At 38.9% G+C, this 24983-nt stretch overlaps 2 protein-coding genes across 3 annotated transcripts; both read left to right on the top strand.

Moving 5' to 3' along the window:
• Nucleotides 1–558: 558 nt before the first annotated feature.
• On the top strand, nt 559–19587 carry LOC101739086 (uncharacterized). Its single transcript, XM_004931134.5, has 6 exons — nt 559–1251; nt 8650–8698; nt 9678–9754; nt 15612–15701; nt 17906–18006; nt 19343–19587. The coding sequence occupies exons 1-6, from the start codon at nt 1231–1233 to the stop codon at nt 19551–19553; spliced, it is 549 nt and encodes a 182-aa protein (XP_004931191.1). The 5' UTR covers nt 559–1230; the 3' UTR covers nt 19554–19587.
• On the top strand, nt 9767–14857 carry LOC119629859 (piggyBac transposable element-derived protein 4-like). 2 transcript variants are annotated; one of them, XM_038017275.2, is made up of 7 exons: nt 9767–10145; nt 10684–10854; nt 11342–11428; nt 11532–11606; nt 11687–11830; nt 11922–11992; nt 12184–14857. In XM_038017275.2, the coding sequence occupies exons 1-7, from the start codon at nt 10138–10140 to the stop codon at nt 13929–13931; spliced, it is 2304 nt and encodes a 767-aa protein (XP_037873203.1). In that variant the 5' UTR covers nt 9767–10137; the 3' UTR covers nt 13932–14857. The 2 variants fall into 2 exon arrangements, with proteins under 2 accessions (XP_037873203.1, XP_037873204.1); XM_038017276.2 differs by lacking the exon at nt 10684–10854.
• Nucleotides 19588–24983: the final 5396 nt, after the last annotated feature.

Below are 24983 nucleotides of genomic sequence, written 5' to 3'. Positions count from 1 at the left end.
GGAAAATTTTAGGTGCTTGAAAGCAGACGTAGACACTAACGCGCATGCGCACTTGTACCCAGGGAGAAAAAGTTACACTTTCTTCCCTGTACAGCGGGAGGAAAAGCTACACTTTCTTCCCTGTACAGCGGGACGAAAACCGAACTTTCAGCGTCGGTAGGAGAAAAACGCAATTTCTGTTGGTAAGACGTCTTCTGTTGGTAAGAAGTCCGCACGGGAAGGTACCACCACTACCTTTTTCTGTTGTGAAACAGTAATGCGTTTCAGTTCGAAGGGTGAGGCAGCCGTTGTACTGTAAAAACTGTGATCTTAAAATTCAAAGTTGTAGATGTCTATGGGCTGCGGTAGCCACTTAACACTAGGTGAGCCGTGAGTTCATCCACCCATTATAACAAGTATAAAAGTATGGGCAAGTGCCAATTTTTTACGTGACAACGTCTTATAATTCGATGGAGCCGGCTGCACGCACGAAAAAATATGACTCATTGAGGCGTTCCACTTAAGGCTTGAAGTGCAAGCGAGAGCGCGCAACGAGCGACAAAGAGGCACAATCGGCCTCCGCGTTCGGCAGCGTTCAACATCTGTCTCTCTCTCCTACTTGAGCGAGCGATGCATCCGCGCGGACAGCTGCTATACAATAATACATTTACATGTTTTCGTCAAGTATGAAGTTCAGTGAAAAGTGAATGTGGTGTCAATTGTCCATACAAAATATCTATCAAACAAATAAAAGTAAAATTTTGAAAAATGAAACCAGTCCATCAGTATTGTCTTATGACGTTGTCACGTTCAACTATCGTCAGTAAACCGACTTTATAATAAGTAATAAGTCAAACATATTATTATGTTCGCGGAAGGCTATTTTTGCGATGAGCTGTCATACTATCGAATTTAATTAAATTGGTGGGGCAGCGGCTATACAGTTGAGCTTTAACCGCATGGTGGATAGTAGAAATGTAACCTTGCCACTCCTTTAGCGCAATACTTATTGTAGGCGATAAAACGAACTTCACATAAAAAACTGTATAAACAATTTTAATACCTCTAAAAAATTAGTATTAAGCTGTAAAAGTAATTTTAATATCAATTAAAAATTTATTTGAAGCTTAATTTTAATATATTTCATTTTAACCTACAAATAATTAAATTCAATCAACATTCAATCGTAATTAGCAATGAAACGTAATGAATAATGATTTTCCTTTAGTTTAATATTTTACGTCGCGTGTGATGGTCGTGCTTTTGTTTGTTGTGAGTATATTTTTATCATATTACTAATATTATTTAATCTTTAATTGTAATCTGTAATTGAATTATTTCTTCTTTAATTGTAAACGAGGTAATGATACTCGTACTTAAGGACACGTTTTAATATATTCATATAATATGTAGGTAATAGGTTATTTATTGAAACAAAGAAAAACAAATTTGTTGCTCTGTAAAGAGATATTTATTTTTTCTCCTACCGACGCCGAAAGTTCGGTTTACCTCCCGCTGTACAGGGAAGAAAGTGTAACTTTTTCTCCCTGGGTACTGACAAGTGCGCATGCGCGTTAGTGTCTACGTCTTCTACGTCTGCTCTCACGCACCTAAAATTCTCCGCCATTGTTGTGCTCGGGTAATTTGCAGTATTGTGTTTAGTGTAAAAGTGAAATAAACAAAAGGTAATAAAATTTAATAGTGAAGTATTAAACAAAGATGAGTTCATCAGATAGTTCGTATTCAATTAGTAGCAGTTTATTTAAAAATTAAAAAACAGTTAAATTGTTTTTTTTATGAGTGGGGGGGGCTCCGCCCCGCTCCCAATGTACTATTATGAAACGAATGATTTGCAAACATAACTTACTTCTACATTTAGAATTACTAGGTACGTATTTCTAATTATAGAATGAACTTAGTGTCAAATGCTGCCACCATAGATAATACTATTATGTCTATAGTCGAAGTTAATGCAATTAATGAAAGCCCAGGAGAGCTTCAATTACATATATTTATATATATGTTTAAATTGAGATAGGTTTTTTTTATGTACCAAACTATTAACATAGAGTATGTGATTACTGAAACATGTTGGAGCACTGTTGCGTGACGTCACCTATGTTTTCAATATAATTTCTTGATATAAGAGTAATGTCGTATACACGTGGGGGGAGGCAGGATATGTGATGTTGCCTAAAACTCACTATACCTAAGCGGTGTACTTCCGAGCCTCGACTAAGGCATAGCTCGAGGTTATCAACGCTGTTATTAGTGTCAAACCGCTGGCCCCTCGGTCGGGGGGCTATCCGGAATTTGCTTATCTGGCATTAGAGAGAGAGAGAGAGTATTCTTTACTGTACACCAAAAAACAAACAGTGCGATACATTAAATACAAAAAAGTACAAGTACCAATCCAGTGAAATATATATATATATATATACATATGTACACATACACATACATGCACATAAATATAGGTACATACCGTGAATATACGTACAATTAATACACAACGTTAAATACATTCCAGAGGATACAGAAGCATGGGCTCAGACTTGTCCTTCCATCGACCGGTTGCTCTGAGTCCTATGGAGTAGATCATACATTGTCTTTTCGGGGTCCCCCTGGGCAGTTCCCGAATGGAGACATAGAGGGGATTTATTTTAAAGAGATCTGTCCTAATCTCTCTTCTATATCGTTTCCTCACTACTGAGGATCGCGACCACATGTGACGTTCCTCCACAGTGTTCGATTATGGGTGGCATGAGAGAGAGAGAGAGAGAGAGAGAGAGAGAGAGAGAGAGAGAGAGAGAGAGAGAGAGAGAGAGAGAGAGAGAGAGAGAGAGAGAGAGAGAGAGAGAGAGAGAGAGAGAGTATTCTTTATTGTACACCATTAAAAGAAACAATGGGAAACATTAAATATAAGAAATAAGTACAATTGGCGGTCTTATCGCTAAGAGCGACCTCTTCCAGACAAGCATCAGGTGGAAAAGAATCGTTTGGAAACTGATTACACGCGGTGTACCAATCAATTGAAATATATATATGTATACAGACATACACTTACAGGTGGTAGGACCTCTTGTGAGTCCGCGCGGGTGGGTACCACCGCCCTGCCCATTTCTGCCGTGAAGCAGTAATGCGTTTCAGTTTGAAGGGTGGGGCAGCCGTTGTAACTATACTGAGACCTTAGAACTTATATCTATTAAAGGTGGGTGGCGCATTAGCGTTATAGATATCTATGGGCTCCAGTAACCACTTAACACCAGGTGAGCTGTGAGCTCGTCCACTCATCTAAGCAATAAAAAAATAAATAAAGAAAAACACACACACACACATAAATACATATACATAGACAATTCCTTACATGCGACATGGACCGCATGGTACAGACTACCACCAAGTGCTTCTCTTACTAGATCTGATCATCTGGCTGGTGTTATGCCCACGGCACGCTTACCCTCTATGAGACCCGAAATCATGAGCTTCTCTAATTCATGTCTGGTAGACCGCATGATGTGTCCGAAGAAGCTCATAACACGTTCACGGCAGATAGCAGAGCGCCTTTTTTGGATGTTTAGCTCCTAATAAGTTATCTAAAAACGAATAACAAGAAATAAATAAAAGCCCAAGGAAGAAATATAAAAACTACACAGAATCTATGATAAGAATGTTTTTTACAAAACGCAGATTGATGAAAACCCTCAGTTTGATGTATTTTTTATGAATTAATTGAATCTAAATCTTAAAGTGTCAGTGATTACAGTCGAATTTCAATAATGAGGCGAACAATATTTATAAATATTACTTATTGCTACCCGCGGCTTCGCCCGCGTGTTCTAAAAACAATATCGGTGTAGTTGTCCATGGGCACGAGTTGTTTTTTCGCGATAAAAGGTATATCCTCTATGTCACTTTGCTGACCTAATACTATCAAAATAATAATATTAATAATATAGTAAATTTGATATGGAAAGAGATAGATATCTAGTAATTTTTACTTCTTCCCAAAGTGAGTTAACAAGAAAAACTGTCTTTCTTTCAGCGTTGTTATTATTGTATTTAACAACATTAATGTCATTATTATTTATAGCTTTAATAAGGTAAAATGGGAAAAAATAATACGTTTTGCAAAATTTTACATGTACAATAGGTATCAGGACGATAAATAATTTAAATTCAATTTAAAATAAATACCACAAATGATATCATAATTACTTTTGTACGGGCTGCATTTACTCATACATATATTTCTGTCAAGAATGCCGACCGAAGTCCCGACGATACAGAAATAGAACAATTAATTTCATAAAGTATGTATAATAGGTATCATGTATAATAGGTATAATGTATAATAGGTATAATGTATAATAGGTATCATGTATAATAGGTATCATGTATAATAGGTATCATGTATAATAGGTATAATCTATAATAGGTATTATGGCGATAAATAATTCAAAATCAATTAATTTCATTTAACTTCACAATTATTTTATTTTTTATAATAAAACTTTGGGAGACATCAAAACTCCAATATGATTATTAAATAATGAATTTAATTGAATAAACATCGGTTGTCGAAATTTAATCATAATTTAATCTAAACTAGAGGTCCCACAGAAGTAGAAATTCGACTATAATTAATTGGTATTGTAAGTTTGTACACATACTATAATCACAAATTTCGCCAAGGCTACACTATAACAAAATATTAATAAAGACAAACAATATTTAATCTATTCTCAATTTGACCACAGACGTCAAGAACAAAAGTTTGACAATAAATAGTATGCATGCGTGTGTGCGTCAAATACATGGTATGTGGTGTGTGTAATGTTTTCTTTATTGATTTAATGTATCTTTTATGCATTATTTTTAAAAAGTATTAGCATTGTGCACTTCTTCTGTATATTCTCTATAAGTGTGGAAAATTCTTCGTCCGCGCAATTTGCGTAAAAAGGTTTACAAAGTTTTTGCTTCACGTATTAATATATAGATTACCTTGACTAATTATTATAAATGTGTAGGATAAATGATTTTGCAACAACGTACATCAACAATAAATTTATTGGAAATTAATCTAGATGCATATAGTAGAATAATCTAATATATAAAATTCTCGTGTCACAATGTTCGTTCCCATACTCCTCCGAAACCGCTTTTTTTTTTTTTTCCACAGGAGAAAATCGCCGGATCCCCACCCGCGCAGCAGGTGGGGTATGTGGGAGTTGAACCTCACTAAAAACTCCTGCCGCTCACAACCGGCGCCCTACCTCGGACCGGGCCGGAGCCCAGTCGGGGCTATTGAAACGGCGGGACAGGGTTGACGCAGAGCACATTACATCCATCCCACCGTCCCACGGACGCCGGACCGGTGGCCGCCAGCGACACGACCACCGGTTCCCTCGTTCAGCGGGCTGAGAGCCCGCTTTGATGGCGCCGCGTTACACCTTCCCCCAGAGCGGTCGGGGGAACGCGGTCTGCCATCACCCGGCTTCCTATTGCGGGTGAGCGTGCAAGCACGCCACCCCACGTCTGGGTCTCTCCCCGCACAAAACGGGTGGGACCCCTAGCTCTTAGGGGGCCAGGTCACGGATACGACCCCGGTCCCGACCCCCTGCTCGGCGGCGGCGGGTTTCTGCGTAGTGAGGAGAGCTTTCCCTCACTCGCCCCGCCGCCTCCTTCTGCGAGATGGTGCACTCGCAGAAGTCGAGCATAGCCTTCCATGACTCATCGCTGCCAAGCATCGACGCCACGACGCCAGGCAGCGACAAGTCAGGTCCTATCTTTGCGACCAGGACACGGCGCTGCACCTCCCAAGCGGGGCAGACAGCGAGCGTATGCTCCGCCGTGTCCAGGTCGTGTCCACAATGGTGACACCTCGTCGTCGGCTCAGCCCCTATCCGGCGCAGGTACTTCCCGAAGCATCCGTGCCCGGTCAGAACCTGCACCAGACGAAAGGTGAGACGTCCTTCGCCACGATTCACCCAGTCATCAAAGACCGGGTAAACCGCCTCGACGGTCCGTAGCCCCCACGTGGGGTTGGCCAATCGCCTCGACTCCGAAACCGCTTGACCGATTCTCATGAATTTTTTTTTTATGCATATTCAGTAAGCCTGAGAATCGGCTACTATCTATTTTTCATACCCCTAAGTGATTAGGGTTGTCCACCCCTAACATATAGCGGTAGGCAGCGGCTTGGCTCTGCCCCTGGCATTGCTGAAGTCCATGGGCGACGGTAACCACTCACCATCAGGTGGGCCGTATGCTCGTCTGCCTACAAGGGCAATAAAATAAAAAAATATTTTTTTTATTTGGTCTTTTTTTTTGTTATAATGAGGTATTATGTGGTTGAATGAGGTCTTGTTATTTTTATTATATATTCCCTCATCGTTCACAGCACTACATACCTCTTTCACTCATTTACCACATCCTTACACACTTACAATAAGTTAGTTTTTTTTTCTACACTAGAAATTCCCTAGAAATCTTATATATGGCAAAACAATGTTTGCCGGGTCAGCTAGTAATAATAAACAATAATGATGAAAACAGTTAACAAAATATTTAGACCCGGAGTCGTAACCACTGGTGGCTTGTGTTGTGAACACCGCTATCAAGGGCAATCTATTTTTTATTTAATTAGGTATTTTTTTTAAAAACTGTGTTTTCAATAAATACAATTTTAATATTAGATACTTAATAAGATTTTAAATAAATATAATAGTATAATAATAATTAGAAACAACGCACACATGGTCATCCAATCCCAATTTACCATGATCCGTGTTATGTCTACCAGAGACTGACATACATACTTAAATACGTTTAAATGGTGGTAATACGTCTTGTGAGTCCACACTAGTAGATACCACCCCATCCCTATTTCTGCCGTAAAGCAGTAATGCGTTTAGGTTTGAAAGGTCAGGCAGCCGTTGTACTGTAAAAACGAAGACCTTAGAACTCATATCTCAAGGTAGGTGGCGGCATTTACGTTGTAGATGTCTATGGGTTCCGGTGACCACTTATCATCAGGTGGGCCGTGAGCTCATCTACCCACCTACCTTCAGGTGGATTCGAGAATGGTTTAGGTTTACAAATCAGCCCGGCAGATGACGCTGCAGTCGGTATCTAGGTTATTTATCTTTCCTAGAAATAATTTATATGGCAAAACAACGTTTGCCGGGCCGGCTAGTATATACATATGTATATATGCATAAATAGACTACAAACACCCAGACAAAGAACAAACATGCCTATTCATCACACAATGTTTGCCCGACGTGGAAATCTTTTTTTTTATTACTTACATGGGGGACGATCTCACAGCCCACCTGGTGTTAAGTGGTTACTGGAGCCCATAGACATCTATGACGTAAATGCGCCACCCACCTTGAGATATAAGTTCTAAGGTCTCAGTATAGTTATAACGGCTGCCCCACCCTTCAAACCGAAACGCATTACTGCTTCACGGCAGAAATAGGCAGAGTGGTGGTACCTACCCGTGCGGACTCACAAGAGGTCCTACCACCAGTAATAACCCAAATTATAATTTTGCTGGTTTTTTGATTTTTATTACACGATGTTATTCCTTCACCGTGGAAGTCAATCGTGAACAATTGTTGAGTACGTATTTCATTACAAAAATTGGTACCCGCCTGAGATTCGAACAGCGGTGCACCGCTCAACACGAATACACCGGACGTCTTATCCTTTAGGCCACGACGACTTCTATAATCGAACCCACGACCCTCGACGCAACAATCAGGGGCACTAACTACTGCACCACCGAGTCAATCAGTTATATTATCATCTTTTCTATTAATAGACGATGACCGTTTTTTTTTTTTTGATAACGCCATCTTGTTGTTTCTTTAAAGCGGTTAGTTGCCCTCAATTAAGAAAAATAGTATTATTATTCGCCAATAGATGTCGGGAAGGGTTGTTTATTGAAAACACGAATAAAACAACATTTTCTGAAAATAAATCGTAGCTAGATCGATTTATCGCCCCCGAAATCCCCTGTATACTAAATTTTATGAAAATCATTGGAGCCGTTTCCGAGATATAGATTATATATTATATGTATATATATAATAATAATAATAATATAAATCTTTATTTATTTAACACCTTAATATGTACAGAGTAAACTAATAAAACAAAAGTCGGTGATATAAATCGGCGGCCTTATCGCTGAAAGCGATCTCTTCCAGGCAACCTTGCAGGGAGAGGAATAACTTAACTTGACGGTGCTATATCTTAATAAACTTACATAAAAATATATACTTAAATACACATGTGAAAAATAAATACCATAAAAGATAAACTTACATACTATTATATACAAATAAATACTAAAAATATACAAGATAAAATAAAAAAGAAGTAGGAACTTATACAGTTATATCATAGGAGCAAAGTAGTGCGATTTTAATCTGGACTTGAAAATTTCCGGCGAGGACGATTGTTTGACGCTTAAGGGTAACGCATTCCATAAACGCGTAAATATATATATATATATATATACCAAAATTGCTCGTTTAAAGGTATAAGATTTCAAATCCGGACTGTCTGTCTAGCAAGCAAATACACGCTCGGTGGACAGGACTTTAACTGCACTAGTTTCTTATTACGTAGCTCAAAATAAATTTAATTCGTTTCCAGATTACACTGCTCTCGGCGCTCTCCACAACAACCATACATGCAGCACGAAGTAAGAATTTTTTTTTTGCATTACTTCAACGTCTAATGTCCCTATTGTTTTATAAGCGTGTGGCGACTCACTTACTCGCCACTACTTGGGCAACCGCCTTACAATTTGACAAAATCGCTGTCGCCTATGAATTCGGGCAATCATCTTTGTTTTTTTATTGCTTAGATGGATGGACGAGCTCACAGCCCACCTGGTGTTAAGTGGTTACTGGAGCCCATAGACATCTACAACGTAAATGCGCCACCCACCTTGAGATATGAGTTCTAAGGTCTCAGTATAGTTACAACGGCTACCCCACCCTTCGAACCGAAACGCATTACTGCTTCACGGCGGAAATAGGCGGGGTGGTGGTACCTACCCGTGCGGACTCCCAAGAGGTCCTACCACCAGTGATTACGCAAATTATAATTTTGCGGGTTTGATTTTTATTACACGATGTTATTCCTTCACCGTGGAAGTCAATCGTGAACATTTGTTGAGTACGTACTTCATTAGAAAAATTGGTACTCGCCTGCGAGATTCGAACACTGGTGCATCGCTACATACGAATGCACCGGACGTCTTATCCTTTAGGCCACGACGACTTCAATTCTATTATTGTTGTTCAACACTTCGGCAATCTTGAAGACTGCGGGCAGTAAATATCGATATTCGCTGTGCTAACTATCGTTCATGAACCCCTCTATGGGTGCATTTGTATCAAGCGATGTAACGGTGTTCGAATCCCGCCGGCAAATGTCATCAATATTGCAAACGAAATACGTAACAACAAAAAAAATCACAAACGTCTTCTGCGATGATAAAACAACAGCGTGTAATAAAAAAATACAATATAAACACAATTACATTTGCGTAATTACTACAAACAAAATTAAATATAAGATCGAAAAGTCGTGGAAAATGAATGTCCTAACGAGTAATTGGGTATCACGTATGATAAAAATACTAATTACATTAATTTCTTTCGTTAAATTTACAGTTTTGAGGATAAAGAAACCCCTGAAATACGAAATCGAATATCAAGAAAAAATCGATAGAATACTAACAGGATCAAAGGTATGTATGTTTATAACCCTTCCTATGGCAGACGCCATCGGAAAAAATGTGCCATGGTGGCAGCCTCCCGCTCCGGTCACGATAAAATAAACGCTTAGCTGGCAGGCGACCGGAACGGTCAGTAATTTGATGCCGCTGTTTTCATTCGAAAAGCGCACTTTAAAACACGTTCTGCAGTGTTCTAACGCATACAACTGCTAGAACGTTAAACAAAGACAAAATATAGACGCTTTCTTAAGTAAACTTACATATGTTTTTAAGAAAAAAAAACCTCATTGTTCCGGACTTGCTAACGCGGAGTAGTTGGAAGTGTTTGTGCGTCTATTTTCAAGTGTTTTTAAGTGGTTGACGACAGTATAACGAGATAAAGTTTTGAAAAAGCGATGGAAAGGTATGTAATAAGCATATTTCTTTGTTTTTGTACGTGTTGTGACACGCTTTTCGTGGTAAAACATTGATATCTAACACCTACTCAGGCTTAGCACACGCTCATGTCGGCCAAACAAACCATTCATTTAGCACCAAATATTGGTAGATTTGTGTAATTTATGGAAACAATGAAATAATTACTTAACTATTAACCTTTTCCAAATTGTAAATTTATTCAAATCTTTCATTAATTAGAGAAATATCGAATAAAATAACACGCGTCCCTCCACTGACCGGACCGGGACGATGACAGTTAGGTTATTTCGGGCAATGCGGCCATTTTGTTCGCTCGCTATCATAATATGGATAAGACTATTGGATCTACTTTTATATGGTGTTTGGTTTGCTTTGACAAATCATTTTGAAAAACTTTTTTTTTATTTCTTTCTTTCTTTATTCTTTTGCACTTGCGCTTTATTTAAAACTAATTTGAATGTCTTTTTCCTGCACCCTGTTAACTGCATGTGGCTTATGTTGCGCTTTTGATTGGATTTTAATAGTGAGAGAAGTTTGCGGGTGAGGGGAGGCAGTGCAAGAGCAACAGGCGTGCGCACTCGCGGAGGTCGTTCGAGTCTTCCCACACGTGGTGGTTCACGAACAGGAAGGGTACGAGGTAGAGGAAGGGGGTGCCCGCGGTCTTCTGTTGAACAGAGGCCGTCGGCAAGTTGCGCGTTAGTATTTTGTTTTTAATGGAACTTCAATTTTAAGTACTTGTTAGGGTTCCGTACCCAAAGGGAAAAAAACGGGACCCTATTACTAAGACTTCGCTGTCTGTCTGTCACTAGGCTGTATCTCAAGAACTGTGATAGCTCGAGAGTTGAATTTTTCACAGATCATGTATTTCTGTGGCTGCAATATTAAAAACAAAATAAAATAATTATCAAGGGGGGCTCGCATACAACATAGGTGATATTTTGTTACTTTTTGCTCGATATTAATAATAATGGTACGGAACCCTTCGTGTGCGAGGCCGACTCGCACTTTTTTTAGTTTTTTTATATTTATTAGCCAGTTTTTTTATATTTATGTAGTGACACTGCATCTCATGAGTAAATGTGCATTTATTTCATCATCATAATTAGCCTGAATCCACTGCTAGAAAAGCCTCTCCTCCATGACGCGATCTTCATTGTCTTATAAATGTGATTGTATTTACAGATTTAACCTTATTGCAATTGAGGATTTGCCCGCTGGGGAACCGATAGAGCAGGCATTGACGGAGCGAAGTAAGCGTTCATGGAACCCGTAAGTATCAATCCTCACCCAATTTATTTTTGATTTATTTGCCAACTTTATCACCATCATCATTTAGCTAACTGTCAATATTACAATACATTATTATTTTCAGCCGAAATTATGAACCTGACGGAGAGGACATTCCAGTAATTTTGTCTTCACCTGCGATTCCGCCATCACCGGCAATGTATATTTTTTTATCATAATAATTTATTATTAATATCGTGATAGTTGATTTTATAATACTTATAACCTATGATGTTTCAGGTACGTTGAATGTGGCGGCAGTGGTACGAGCACGCCATCTTCTAGATATAATATACAGATTTCTGTACATGGCAGCCGTAGTCCTTCGCCGTCACATAAACGTGTGCGTCGATCGCTTTGCCCAGACCAAGAACATGATACTACGTAAGTGGTATTTTTCATATTTCAATGTAGAAGAATGAGATGATGGGAGAGGAAGGTGTTGATTCTAAATGTATACTATTGTACTACACAGGAACAGAGATTCTATTTCATCGCTACGTCGACCGCTACGAGACTCTGAAATTTGCTACTTGTTGCACTATGGTAAGAATTTAATAAATGTAAATTTGCGATGTAAATTTATGTGCATGTTGGCACTAAATTACTAAATAATTAGTATAGGGCATAGGGCGATTTCAAATTAGCTATTGATAACATCTTACGCAAAGTTTTTTGTTATCACAAGCACAAGCTTACTTTTCTCAAGACCTAACCGTACTATTATATTCAATTAGGAAGTGACGACGATGACAGCGATGATGAGAGCCAGAATGATAACGACGAAATCGTTCCCATGATTATCCCCCGGGCAGCTGGAATACTGATGGACACTCCGGACGACGAGGAGATTGAGATTGACACGGCGGCGGCAACTAAACCTCTTGTGACATCTTCCGCGCCTTCCATCATTTCAGCACCTACATCACCAGCGCGTGATACCGGTATGAAGCCTAGTCATTTTTTTGAATTTGACTGGGGAACTTTCCCTGACTCTCCTATACCGCCAACAGAAAGGCGTGAATCTTTTAAGGAACACTCTGGTCCCACTGTTGCTGTAAGTGACCCTTACGAGATTTTTAGACTTATTTGGGACCAGGAGTTCATGGAATTTATTGTGCAGGAAACAAATAGATATGCCCAACAATTAGCTGCTGAAATGTTGGACGGCGGGGAATTACAGGCCTCCAGTAGGATTACAGAATGGAAAGAAACCAATGTAGACGAGTTATTGGTGTTCTTCGGAATATTACTGGCGATGGGAATCGTCATAAAGAACCGGGTTGAAGAGTACTGGAATACGGAACAAAACATCTTCTCCACTCCAGGTTTCAAAGTATATATGTCGCTTAGGAGGTTCCAGTTACTCAGCAGGTGCTTACATTTTAATAATTCCGAGAACTTGAGAAACCTCAACCTGGATCCCTCACAGGCAAAGCTTTTTAAAGTGGAGCCTGTGATTAGCCATTTGAATTCCAAGTTCACGGAATTATATATAATGAAGCAGAACATTGCTTTAGATGAATCGCTGCTGCAGTGGAAAGGTTGGTTGAACATCAACCAATTTATTCCAAACAAAGCTGCAGCAGTGGGCATAAAAACTTACGAAATATGTGAGTCGCAGACGGGGTATTTATGGCGATTTAAAATCCATGCCCATAAGGCTTCGCCTACAGTCTCAGAGGCTGATCCATTCACAGCGAGTACACCGGCGTTGGTTCTTAACCTTATCAAAGGTTTAGAACACAAAGGATACACGTTGTGGATGGATAACTTCTACAATTCCCCAGCACTTGCCCGAAAACTCAAATCGATTGGGTTTGATTGTGTCGGTACGTTGCGGACAAACCGCAAGTATGTCCCGACGGAACTGACCAATCTGAAAAAATCTCAGATGAAGCCCGGGCAAGTAGTAGGCTATACCAGTGGAGATGTCGATTGCATAATATGGAGAGATCAGAACCGCGTAGCGACGATCTCAACGTACCATGGCAATGCCGTCTCCACTAAAAACGGAGTAACAAAACTTATTTTGATACGTGACTACAACATCTGCATGGGTGGCGTGGATAAAAAAGATCAGATGTTGGCTGCATTCCCAATTGAACGCAAGAGGACACAAATTTGGTACAAGAAATTGTTTAAAAGGTTACTTAATGTTTCTGTGTTGAATGCCTATATCATACATAAACAGACCGCCACGGAGGTCTTGGACCACAGGGGCTTTAGAAAAAACCTGGTAGAATCCCTTTTGCGTAGGCATTCAATAAAAATGCAGCCATATGTCTTTTCTGCCAGGGTACAAGATACCATTTTCGAGGTGAGCCGCCATCACCCCGCCGAATATCCGCGGCTAACTTCATTAAACAGCACAAATCGCCATCGCCACCCATGTAAAGTGTGCGGCAAGCGCACGGTAACGTATTGCGTAGGTTGCGACAAACCTGTGTGCGTATTCACATGTTTTGTGAAACTTCACAATTAATATAATAATAGGGTAAGGCCAAATAATTTTATGTACCTATGTTAATTATTATTTCTTCTCAATTGTAAGTAGCCTACATGTTAACTTTTTTTAAGACTATCAAAACATTGTTGACATATTTCAAGAGTTTATTTTGTGTCTGATTTTTTGTCTTAAAATTTTTCGTCTTAAGTTCTTAAGAGTATTTTTTTGTCTGATTGTATGTACATTTTTTGTAAGAGTAAATTTGATTTAGAGAGAGAATTTGAATTTGATTTTTGATTTAATAATCTGAAAAAAAAACTTTTTATACATTTTTTTTTCTAAGAACAAGTAAATAATATTCTGAAACAACAGAAATAATATAAATACAGTAACTGACCGGACCCGGTCATTCGCCAGACGGAGGGTAAAAAGTCGCATCCACGTTAAGACAGTCGTTTTCGCGTGCCATCTTAGTAAATAATTGTTGTTTTATTTCATCATTTTCTAATAAATGTTGTATGAAAACACCATCTTTATATCTTACAAGCCTTTTGCAAATTTATTCATGTTTTAGGAAATACATTATTAACTCATAAAAATAATTGAATACTACAGTACAGATCATTGTTTGAATATACCTATTTTTTCTTAGTTTACACAGGTTTTATTTGAATCTTAATATCTTTATAATCTTACATATTTCAGACGTAAATATTTAACACAATTGAGATTATGAATCAAACATCAATATAAACATACATTTCAATCTCACTTGATCAATATATTTCTCAGAACTAAGCTTGTAACATGAGCTATTTTCAACATCCGGCGCAAGATCTACCACTGCGGCCGATTTTTTGTAAACGTTCTACTGATATTTTTTTGTATAGAATGATGTGTAATTCTTAGGATTATGTTTTGAAATAGTGTTTGTCAAAGCAAATTAAATACAAATATGATCGCTTAGTTGTTTTATTAAATATTTCTGTCAGTATTTACACCTAAAATTGGAACAAAATCTAAATCTGCATATTTGACTTAAATTAATTTACTATTTTCACACCTTTGCAGTTATTATTAGTATAAAATATAATAGCTTGGTCCTTTGTGATTCTAAACCTATAGCATAATGCACTGGTTTTGAACAATAAAGCAGTTTAATTACAGTTTTTTCTAAAAAGTATCTTCTAGAATTAAGGGGGAAGATAGACCTCTGCCAGACAAGGCTTTTTTTCCATTATGGCGGCCGCCAGATAATATAGCTGACCGGACCGGGACGCTGCCATACGAAAGGATAAGGCACTTTACTGTGATGACTCAATATTATTAGGGGTCATATTTACTGGTGATAAGACGTCTTGTGAGTCTGCGCGGAAGGGTATCACCACCCTGCCTATTTCTGCCGTGAAGCAGTAATGCATTTCGGTTTAAAGGGTGGGGCAGCCGTTGTAACTATACTTGAGACCTTAGAACTTATATCTCAAGATGGGAGGCGCATTTACGTTGTCTATGGTCCAGTAACCACTTAAGACCAGGTGGGCTGTGAGGTCGTCCACCAATATAAGCAATAAAAAAAAAAACTCAAAGTGGGGCATTTACATTGTAGATTTCTATGGGCTCCAGTAACAACTTAACACCCGCTGGGCTGTGAGCTCGTCTATCGTATTATGACTATGTTGCTAGACGTAACCAGATTCTCATTTTTCACAATTTCAGGACTGGAAATATTTTGATCCAGAAACATATTCTGATGAAGCTGGTCAAAACAGTACGGGAATAATAGGAGGCTGTCACTGGATTACAGAGGTAATCATAATATATATTTAATTTGAATGCAGTTATATAGTGACGTACGTATGTATTCCAAAACTACCGACAATTATGTATAATATAATATAGGTAATCTCTCTCTCTCTCTCTTCCCAGCTATTTATCCCACATGGTGGTGGGGTCAGCATTCCTGACTTTATTCCTCCACTTCGCTCTGTCTTCGACATCTTCGTCAGCAACATTGCATTCTCTCTTGTCCTTCAGCACTACGTCCCTCCACCTTGTCTTGGGTCTGCCTCTAGGTCTCCGACCGGGGAGGTCGAGCAGTAGCGCCAAATTTCCGACGTAGTCAGGTGGCTTCCTTTTCACGTGACCATACCATCTCAGCCTACTCTCCTGCATCTTGTCGGCGATGTCCCGTACACCTAGACTTCCACGCACGTACTCGTTGCGGATTCTATCGAGCCTAGTCACGCCGCACATCCACCTCAGCATTTTCATTTCAGCAACTGGAATGGTATGCACGATCCTTTTGGTTGCCGCCCATGTTTCGCTGCCATACATAAGAACAGGCCTTATTATGGTCTTATAGATCATACCCTTGAGCTTAACGGGCATCCTCCTATCGCAGGTGACACCACTTACTTCTCGCCATTTTAGCCACGCTGCGGCTATTCGGTGGTGAATGTTGCATTTTAAATTTCCAGATCTGTGCATCATAGTACCCAGATACTTGTATTGATCGCACATGTTTACAAGTTGACCGTCAATGGAAATCGGACTGTTGTCACCTGGATCTCGGTCATTAAAAGACATGTAATGTGTCTTCGCAACACTCAATATTAGGCCACCGGCCTGTAACTGCTGTTTCCACAATAGGAGTGCCTCTCGTAGCTCTGTGCGGCTCTCGGTGCAGATAGCAACGTCGTCTGCATAGATGAAAGTCCACGAGGCTGAGGACTGCGCCACCTCAGTGAGTGAGTCTATAACCATGCCGAACAGAAAGAGACTCAGTACTGAACCTTGATGTAGACCTTCTGCAACTGCTATTGGTTTTGTCTGACCCACTACTGTCCGTACCGTTGACCTCGCATCCCTGAACATGTCAATTATGACGTTAACATAATCTTCATTCTTCTTGCGAAGACTCCACCAGATGGTATCTCTTGGCACACGGTCAAATGCCTTTTCCATGTCTAAGAATGCGACATACAATGGCCGAAGTTTCGCACGGTACTCCTCAGCGATCGTATTTAGAGCAAACATAGGGTCGGTGGTAGATAAGCCCTGTGTACAAAACCATAGTGATTTTTGGATAGTGAACACTCTGATCTTAGGTGGCTGTCAATCACTCTTTCATACAGTTTCATAGTATGGCTTAACAGCTTGATCCAGCGATAGTTGTTACATTCGTACTTACTGCCCTTCCCCTTATAAATAGGAACTATGGTGCTCAATCTCCACGCCACTGGCATTTTGATTTATCTATTCCGTGGGCGACTCAATTGGTATCCTATCGCTGATCTTCAGCCGGCGTCTGGGAAGCGACGTGCACACCAGCATCAGACAATACATTCCAATATATCATTATTATTCTCTTCATGAAATTATGCAGTAGAAGTTGTCTTTTAAAACTAAAAATGAAAAGCTTACGCTAGACTATTACAATTAAATATCTTGTCTCGTCATTACAAAATCACATAACTTATTTACAATGCGTCGTAACACAGCCTACCTTTATATAAAAGCTTAGCTCGCCTGACTCAATGATCCGCAATAGAATTTGCAATTTGAAGTAACAGTGTGCTTAGTGCGAGTTTTTAACGTCCTCGATAGCGTAAAAGTTAACTACGTTGAAACCTACGTTTGCCGCTAGGGGCGCTGTTCCAACTGCATACAAAATTGAGTTAACTTTTACGCTATCGAGAACGTTAAAAAACTCACACTAAGCACACAGTTTCGCGTTTCGAACTCAGGTAAATTTATAGGACATTAGGATTGATTAGTACTCATCACGAGACACGGAGGGAATAGGGATTCAGCTGCCGACGTCCAAACTTTAATGCACGTCCGCTGTGGCAATTAATTATAATGTCAAATAAAGTCTGTATCTAATTTATTTTCGATACTTTTTTTACATACCTGTTAGGAGTACCGTCTGGAAGATTTTTTCGTCCTCAAGAATCACTCTGAACTGCACCGTTGCACTACGATTAGTCGTAAATAATTTTATTTTTCAGGTGGAAATTTATTATATGTTGGAAGATCTCTCACGCAATAAATCATGGCCGATTGTTCAGTCAAAGTATTTACAACAGAAAATTAAAACAACTCGCTGCGTGTGAGTATTATTTGAGTATTCATTTACATAATCTTAAAGACATCAATGTTCTATATACATTCCAAAATTACTATTTAATTTAAGGTATAATTTCGCCTTTTTATTTTCATTATATAATCTGTATTAATTATTTCGAAAGCTTCGAATTTTTTTAAATTTTCGCAGTTACGTCTGTTTTGTAAATTGCACGTCCGGGTCTTTAAAATCATCATATTCATTTTTATCTTAATATTCGTAACGTCGCAAAGAATGCAATGAGACTATAAAAAGCGAGTTTATAAGCGTACTAAAATTAGAAGCGATAAGTGAGTAAGATAAGTAAATCTGCAATAAGCGTCTGAACGCTATTTCGAAAGAACGGCGCGACACGATAACCCTCTAGCGCCGGTACCATTATATAATTTAATTTTTTTAATTTTTTTATAGTTTTATAATTTTTTTTATAATTTTTTACTATATAAATATGTGCATTATTTCTTATTTAGTAATCTGTGAAGTTAGTAGTGTGTGTAGTTAGCTCTTGTTTTCATGTTGTTTTCAAATATATATATTGCTGTAACATGTCATAGTGTGTTATAAGAGATTGCTGTACATGCCTGTAACTGGCTTACATACCAGTACTTAATTTTATACATGTTAATTTTAAGCTTGAATGTTTTGTGTGTATTGCTGTTGGTGTGTCTAAATAAATAAATAAAAAATAAAATAATGTATCTGATCCTGCGAACCAAACGGTAAACAGTCACTGTCGCCCAAAACACGTCACTTCAGATCCTCTCGATCTACTATCGATGGTTTTAGGCATTCCAAGCACCGGTCATCGTTTTTGTCGAATGTGACCAAAGATTCGTCGTGAAAATTAACCCACAGACACAGCCCACTGAGTGTCCCGCCAGATATTCTTAGTGGATTGCTAGTGCCCTTGCTAGTGTTTTTTATGTTTATTACTTAGATTGGTAAACAAGCTCACAGCTCACCTGGTTTTAAGTGGTTACTGGAGCCTATAGACGTCTACAACGTATATGCGCCACCCACTTTGAGATGTAAGTTCTAAGGTCTCCATATAGTTACAACGGCTGCCCCACCCTTCAAGCCGAACCGCATTACTGCTTCACGGCAGAAATAGGCGGGGTGGCGGTACCTACACATGCGGACTCACAAGATTTCCTACCACTAGTAATGTAGTGTTACCAAAGCACCCAGGTTGGGCCTACACGTCCGGTGAAGCTTGGACAACCCCTTGAGGATACTAGCATTCTTCTTTTTGCAGCAGACCCCGAGCCCGTCTGCTTTTTTGCAGTAAAAACTAATGAGAACCTCCAACTCTGTCCCACAGGAAAACCAAGGAATCCTGCTACGAAGAATTCGGTTTGAATAAATTAGGATTGTCGTCCGTGTGCAAAGAAAGTTATCGCCTCAACAAAATTTACTTCTACGATCCCGACCGAAATATGATCTATACAAAAAAGATGACTATACCGTACTGCTGCACCTGTACTATCCTTAAAGAAAACCCTGTCCAAGACTATCAATGCTTAAAAACCTAATCGACAATAAAAAATATAAAAACATCTGAATATATATGGTTGTTTTAATCGTTTACTTAACATAATTACGTATTTAAGTTACAATAAATCGAAGAGGAGGTCTTTTAAAGGTAATGTGAGATGGGTGTGTCCTAAATAAACTTAGCCCACTGACTTTCTCGCCGGATCTTCTGAGTGGGTCGCGTTTCCGATCCGGTGGTAGATTCTGTGAAGCTCTTGCTAGGGACAGTGCTAGCAACACTCCCGGTTTGAGCCCCGTGAGTTAGCCTACACGTTAAGTAAATGCTGAAATAGCCTCTCAAGGCTATCAGCATGGATAGGGAAAAAAACTTGGATCGACTCTGGGAAATAGGATATTTTGCGTCGACCCTACATATTGGAGTAAAGGCAATATTAAAAAAAAGAAGTATTTAAGTTATGCTCGATGTATTTAATATTGGTGAATGAATCTGATAATAAAGAAATTTCCCATGAAAAAAAGAATGGTAATAAAGACGGTAACAATAATATGTTCAGTAAACAAAGACATCAAATCAATTAGACAATTCATTGTCGGTTTTTGCTTTTATGGGAAAACATAAAAATGTAAACATTTAAAATATCAGTTGAAGTAAGAAAACTTGATAATGGGTCCGTAATATTTATTTATGAAGTTGCCGTTTTTTTAATGCTGGCCATTTGTAATGTAAAAATTAATTTGTTTATGGCTGGCAGTAAATTCTAAATTAAAATAAATCTTATTTTAAAAGTATGAAATTCTTTTTTCATAATCAGTAATTTGTTGATTAATTAGTGTTTCGTTTTCACTACTATTCCATCAACATGGACACTATAAAAATGGGAGTAATTATGGAATACAATTTCTATCGCGGTAGCAATGACCTAGCGAGAGCAGCGCTTCGCAGAATACACCGCCGGATCGGATTCGCGACCCAATGATCTTCTCATTCGGCGAAAAACTAAATGGGAACTCTCACCCTAACACTCCGTTCTAGGCCCTTTTCATACATTCCGTTCTTACCCATCCCACATAATATGTTTATTGTATGGTAAATAACAAATTATCCTCGAATAAAATATTAAAGTTAAAAGTATCGCAAAGTTTGTTGTATCGATAACTTTTATATAAGACACCTAATTAGCTAATGCTGTAAATTTTTATAGTAAAGTATTTTTTTCTATTCATATTATATCAACTTGTACACCTAATTCGTTCTATTCTGTATCACCCTTAGTACAAAATACCTTAGGCATTAAGTGCGCCAATTTATGTAACACTAGCCCTAGCAAGAGCAGTGCTTCGCAGAATCTACCATCGGATCTGAAACGCGCCCCACTCAGAAGATTCGGCAAGAAACTCAGTGGGCTGTGTCTATGGGTTTATTTACTCGCCGAACCTTTCGTTGCAAGTGACGGGTTCGACGAGAACGGTGACCGGTGCTTGACCTATCTAAAAACACCTAAAAGCACAAGAAATGACGTGTTTTGGGTGACGTCGACTGTTCACCACTCGATCCGCAGGATCGGGTATGTAGTTACCGGCGGCCACGATAAGAAGGTTTTCGTGTCGTGCCGAGTTCTCAAAATGGCGCACTGATGCCGACTGTAGATACTTACTGACGGAGTTTAACCCCAGATCGTCGTGGAAATCCACTCTACACAGAAACCACGGTGCTCCGATGGCTATCCTGCAAAAACGGGATTGATGATTTCATGGGGTTTCAAGTTGGTGCGGGCGCGTGAGCGAACATTACACTTGCATAGGTCATGACCGGACATATGCAAGTTTTGTGGAGTGTCACCAAGGGACAATGTACTTCGCTTGCAAATCACCGGATCAAACATCTTGATCGCCATTATGTACCTACCTATCGAAACTCATCGAAACTGAAATGACCCTACAAAAGCGACACTAAAAAGAGACAAACATAAAATATTCCTAAAGCATTTAGCCTGAGAGAGAATGAGAAAAAATACATATGAATGTTTCACTTCTAACATGTTTACACATGAACACAGATCTCTTTTGTATTAGATGTATGGGCGAGCTCACGGTTCACCTAATGGTAAGTGCTTATAGAACGTGATTGTGACGACGGCTACGGGCCTACAGATGTATTTTTTGTTTGGAAACAAATTTCCCTAGTCAATTGAACATTTCATTTTGGGGAAATTATCAATACCTTCTTGCATTATAGGGTACATAATATTAAATGTCCAGTAAAACCGTGGAGCGCTATGACACGTCCTTCTTCAAACGAGACTTGTGGAGAGTACTTAATGGTAGGCAGCAGCTTGGCTCTGCCCCTGGCATTGCTGAAGTCCATGGCCGACGGTAACAACTCACCATCAGGGAAGCCGTGTGCTCGTCTGCCTACAAGGGCATTAAAAAAAGCCACTGATTAATTAACTAGCCGACATGACGTAAGCACGAGATAACAGTAGTAAAAATTTATGTATTTTTCCATGAAAACCATATTTTTAAATTCAAAAGTACTCGTATTTCTACTGGTGGTAGGACCTCTTGTGAGTCCGCGCGGGTAGGTACCACCACCCTGCCTATTTCTGTCGTGAAGCAATAATGCGATTCGGTTTGAAGGGTGGGGCAGCCGTTGTAACTATACTGAGATCTTAGAACTTATATCTCAAGGTGGGTGGCGCATTTTCGTTGTAGATGTCTATGGGCTCAAGTAACCACTTAACACCAGGTGGGTTATGAGCTCGTCCACCCAGCTAAGCAATAATATATATATTATCCTCGTAATTCCCAAGTTTTTAAATCTATTATTAAGTGATTGACCTTCTCCCGTCAACCCGACAAACTACCATCAGCAGAATACTTACCCACCTCTAAATAAGAAATATGTGGAATTACGAATAAAGAGAGAGCTTGACATATAGATATCTGACAATATTGATATACAATCTTATATACAGGGGATTTCGGGGGCGATATATCGATCTAGCTACGATTTATTTTCAGAAAATGTTGTTTTATAATCAACTCAAACATAAACTCTTTTTATTTACTGATATTTTAATAGATAGAGTGATTGAAGAGGAAGATTTTTATGTATAACATCCATTAAATAGTGAAGAAATCAATAATAAATTATAGTTTCTGAAGCGAAGCGAGCACGGGTCGCTAGTTTGCAATAAAACTGTGATTATTTTTGTATAATATCAATGATTTATAAATGAAAACACCCAACATTTTTTTATATTTTCATAAATCGCCAATACTTGTATTTTCTTTCATTATTTATCTTATACCTTTAAACGAGCAATTCTTGTAAATATATATAATCTGAATCTCAGAAACGGCTCCAACGATTTTCATAAAATTTGGTATACAGGGGATTTCTGGGGCGATAAATCGATCTAGCTACGATTTATTTTCAGAAAATGTTGTTTTATTCGTGTTTTCAATACAACTTTATCGATAACTAGCGACCCGCCCTCGCTTCGCTTCGGAAACATTAAAATACACATGAAACCAAAAAAAAAAAAAATTAAAAAAAGTAGCCTATGTTCATCAGGGACAATGTCGACTTCTAATGGAAAAAGAATTTTTCAAATCGGTCCAGTAGTTTCGGAGCCTATTCGAAACAAACAAACAAACAAATCTTTCCTCTTTATAATATTAGTATAGATCAACTCTTCCCGACATCTATTGGCTAATAATAATACTATTAGTATTATATTATAATACTTTGTAACTTTGTGTATTAACTTTATGTATATTTACGGAGATATGTATATGTGTATGTATGTGTACATACATGTATGTATATGTATTTCACTGGAATGGTACACCGCGCGTAGTTCGTTTCCAAATAATTCTTGTCCACCTGATGGTTGTCTGGAAGAGATCGCTCTTGGCGATAAGACCGCCAATTGTACTTTTTTGTGTTTAATGTATCGCACTGTTTATTTGTTTTTTGGTGTACAATAAAGAATACTCTCTCTCTCTCTCTCTCTCTCTCTCTCTCTCTCTCTCTCTCTATTTTTACTGCTTTAAAGACACAACAAGATGGCGTTATAAAAAATAAAAACGAGCAAAACTCGGTAATCACATATTTAATTTATACACCACAGGATTTCAAAAGCTTTTATTAAAAGATATCTCAATCATATCTCATGTTAAAATATCAAAAGATTAGCTATTCTGTTATTTTTGACCCAATTGAATCGCAATTTACGTTTACTCGAACCCTTCTCACTGTGAGCATCGGTTATCACGTTATGTCTACGGGCTCTGACAGCCATATGAAGCTTTAGATACACCTAAGATTTGTCTGGCCATCTTCTTCTGTTTCTCCACCTTATCCCACTAGGTATTTTTTTATTGCTTAGATGGGTGGACGAACTCACAGCCCACCTGATGTTAAGTGGTTACTGGAGCCCATAGACATCTACAACGTAAATGCGCCACACACCTTGAGATATAGTTCTAAGGTCTCAGTATAGTCACAACGGCTGCCCCACCCTTCAAACCGAAACGCATTACTGCTTCACGGCAGAAATAGGCGGGGCGGTGGTACCTACCCGTGCGGACTCAAAAGAGGTCCTACCACCAGTAATTACGCAAATTATAATTTTGCGGGTTTCATTTTTATTACACGATGTTATTCCTTCACCGTGGAAGTCAATCGTGAACATTTGTTGAGTACGTATTTCATTTGGAAAAATTGGTACCCGCCTGCGGGATTCGAACACCGGTTCATCGCTTCAACACGAATGCACCGGACGTCTTATCCGTTAGGCCACGACGACTTCAAAATGTGGGGTCGGCTCAGCTAATTTTTCTCTTCCATTCTATTCTAACAGCCATCATCTCAATACTTACTCCTCTCTCTTTCATAGCGTCATTCACACACTCCATCCATGTCTTCTTCGGTCGACCTCTTCCCCCTCTACCTTGCAATACCATTTCCATACATCCAGGGACGTCTTAAACTAGGATGGGGCCTTTGGGCACACAAGAATTTGAGACCCTTTTGGAAAGTAAAAAAAGCGAATTATAATAACATTTTTTTTACTGAGTATGACCATTTATTATAGGTAATCATATACAGTATGATATAATATGTCATTAATGATATTAGAATGCTGCTGGTTTTTTTGGTTACGATTTCGATAACGGTTTCTTTCGGGATGTCTGTTGAGCAAAAACTTCTATTATAGGCATAGTATATCTTGTAATTCTGATTACTGATTCTGATTACTAATTTGTGAAAAAAGGGTAATGTGCCCAAGAAAAATGTTTTGAGAATAAGCGTGTGAGATAAATTTTTGGTCTTTCGGGCCCCCCTGAGAATGGGGGCCCTGGGCACGGGCCCCGTGTGCCCTTATGGTAAAGACGGTATTGCATACATCTCCTGGTCACATGCATCTTCTCTCTGCGCATCACATGTCCATACCACGCTA

The sequence above is a fragment of the Bombyx mori genome, chromosome 9 (genome assembly GCF_030269925.1).
Source record: "Bombyx mori chromosome 9, ASM3026992v2".
Taxonomy (NCBI): domain Eukaryota; kingdom Metazoa; phylum Arthropoda; class Insecta; order Lepidoptera; family Bombycidae; genus Bombyx; species Bombyx mori.
Note: the sequence above shows the minus strand (reverse complement) of the source record. Positions and strands in the feature narration are given on the sequence as shown.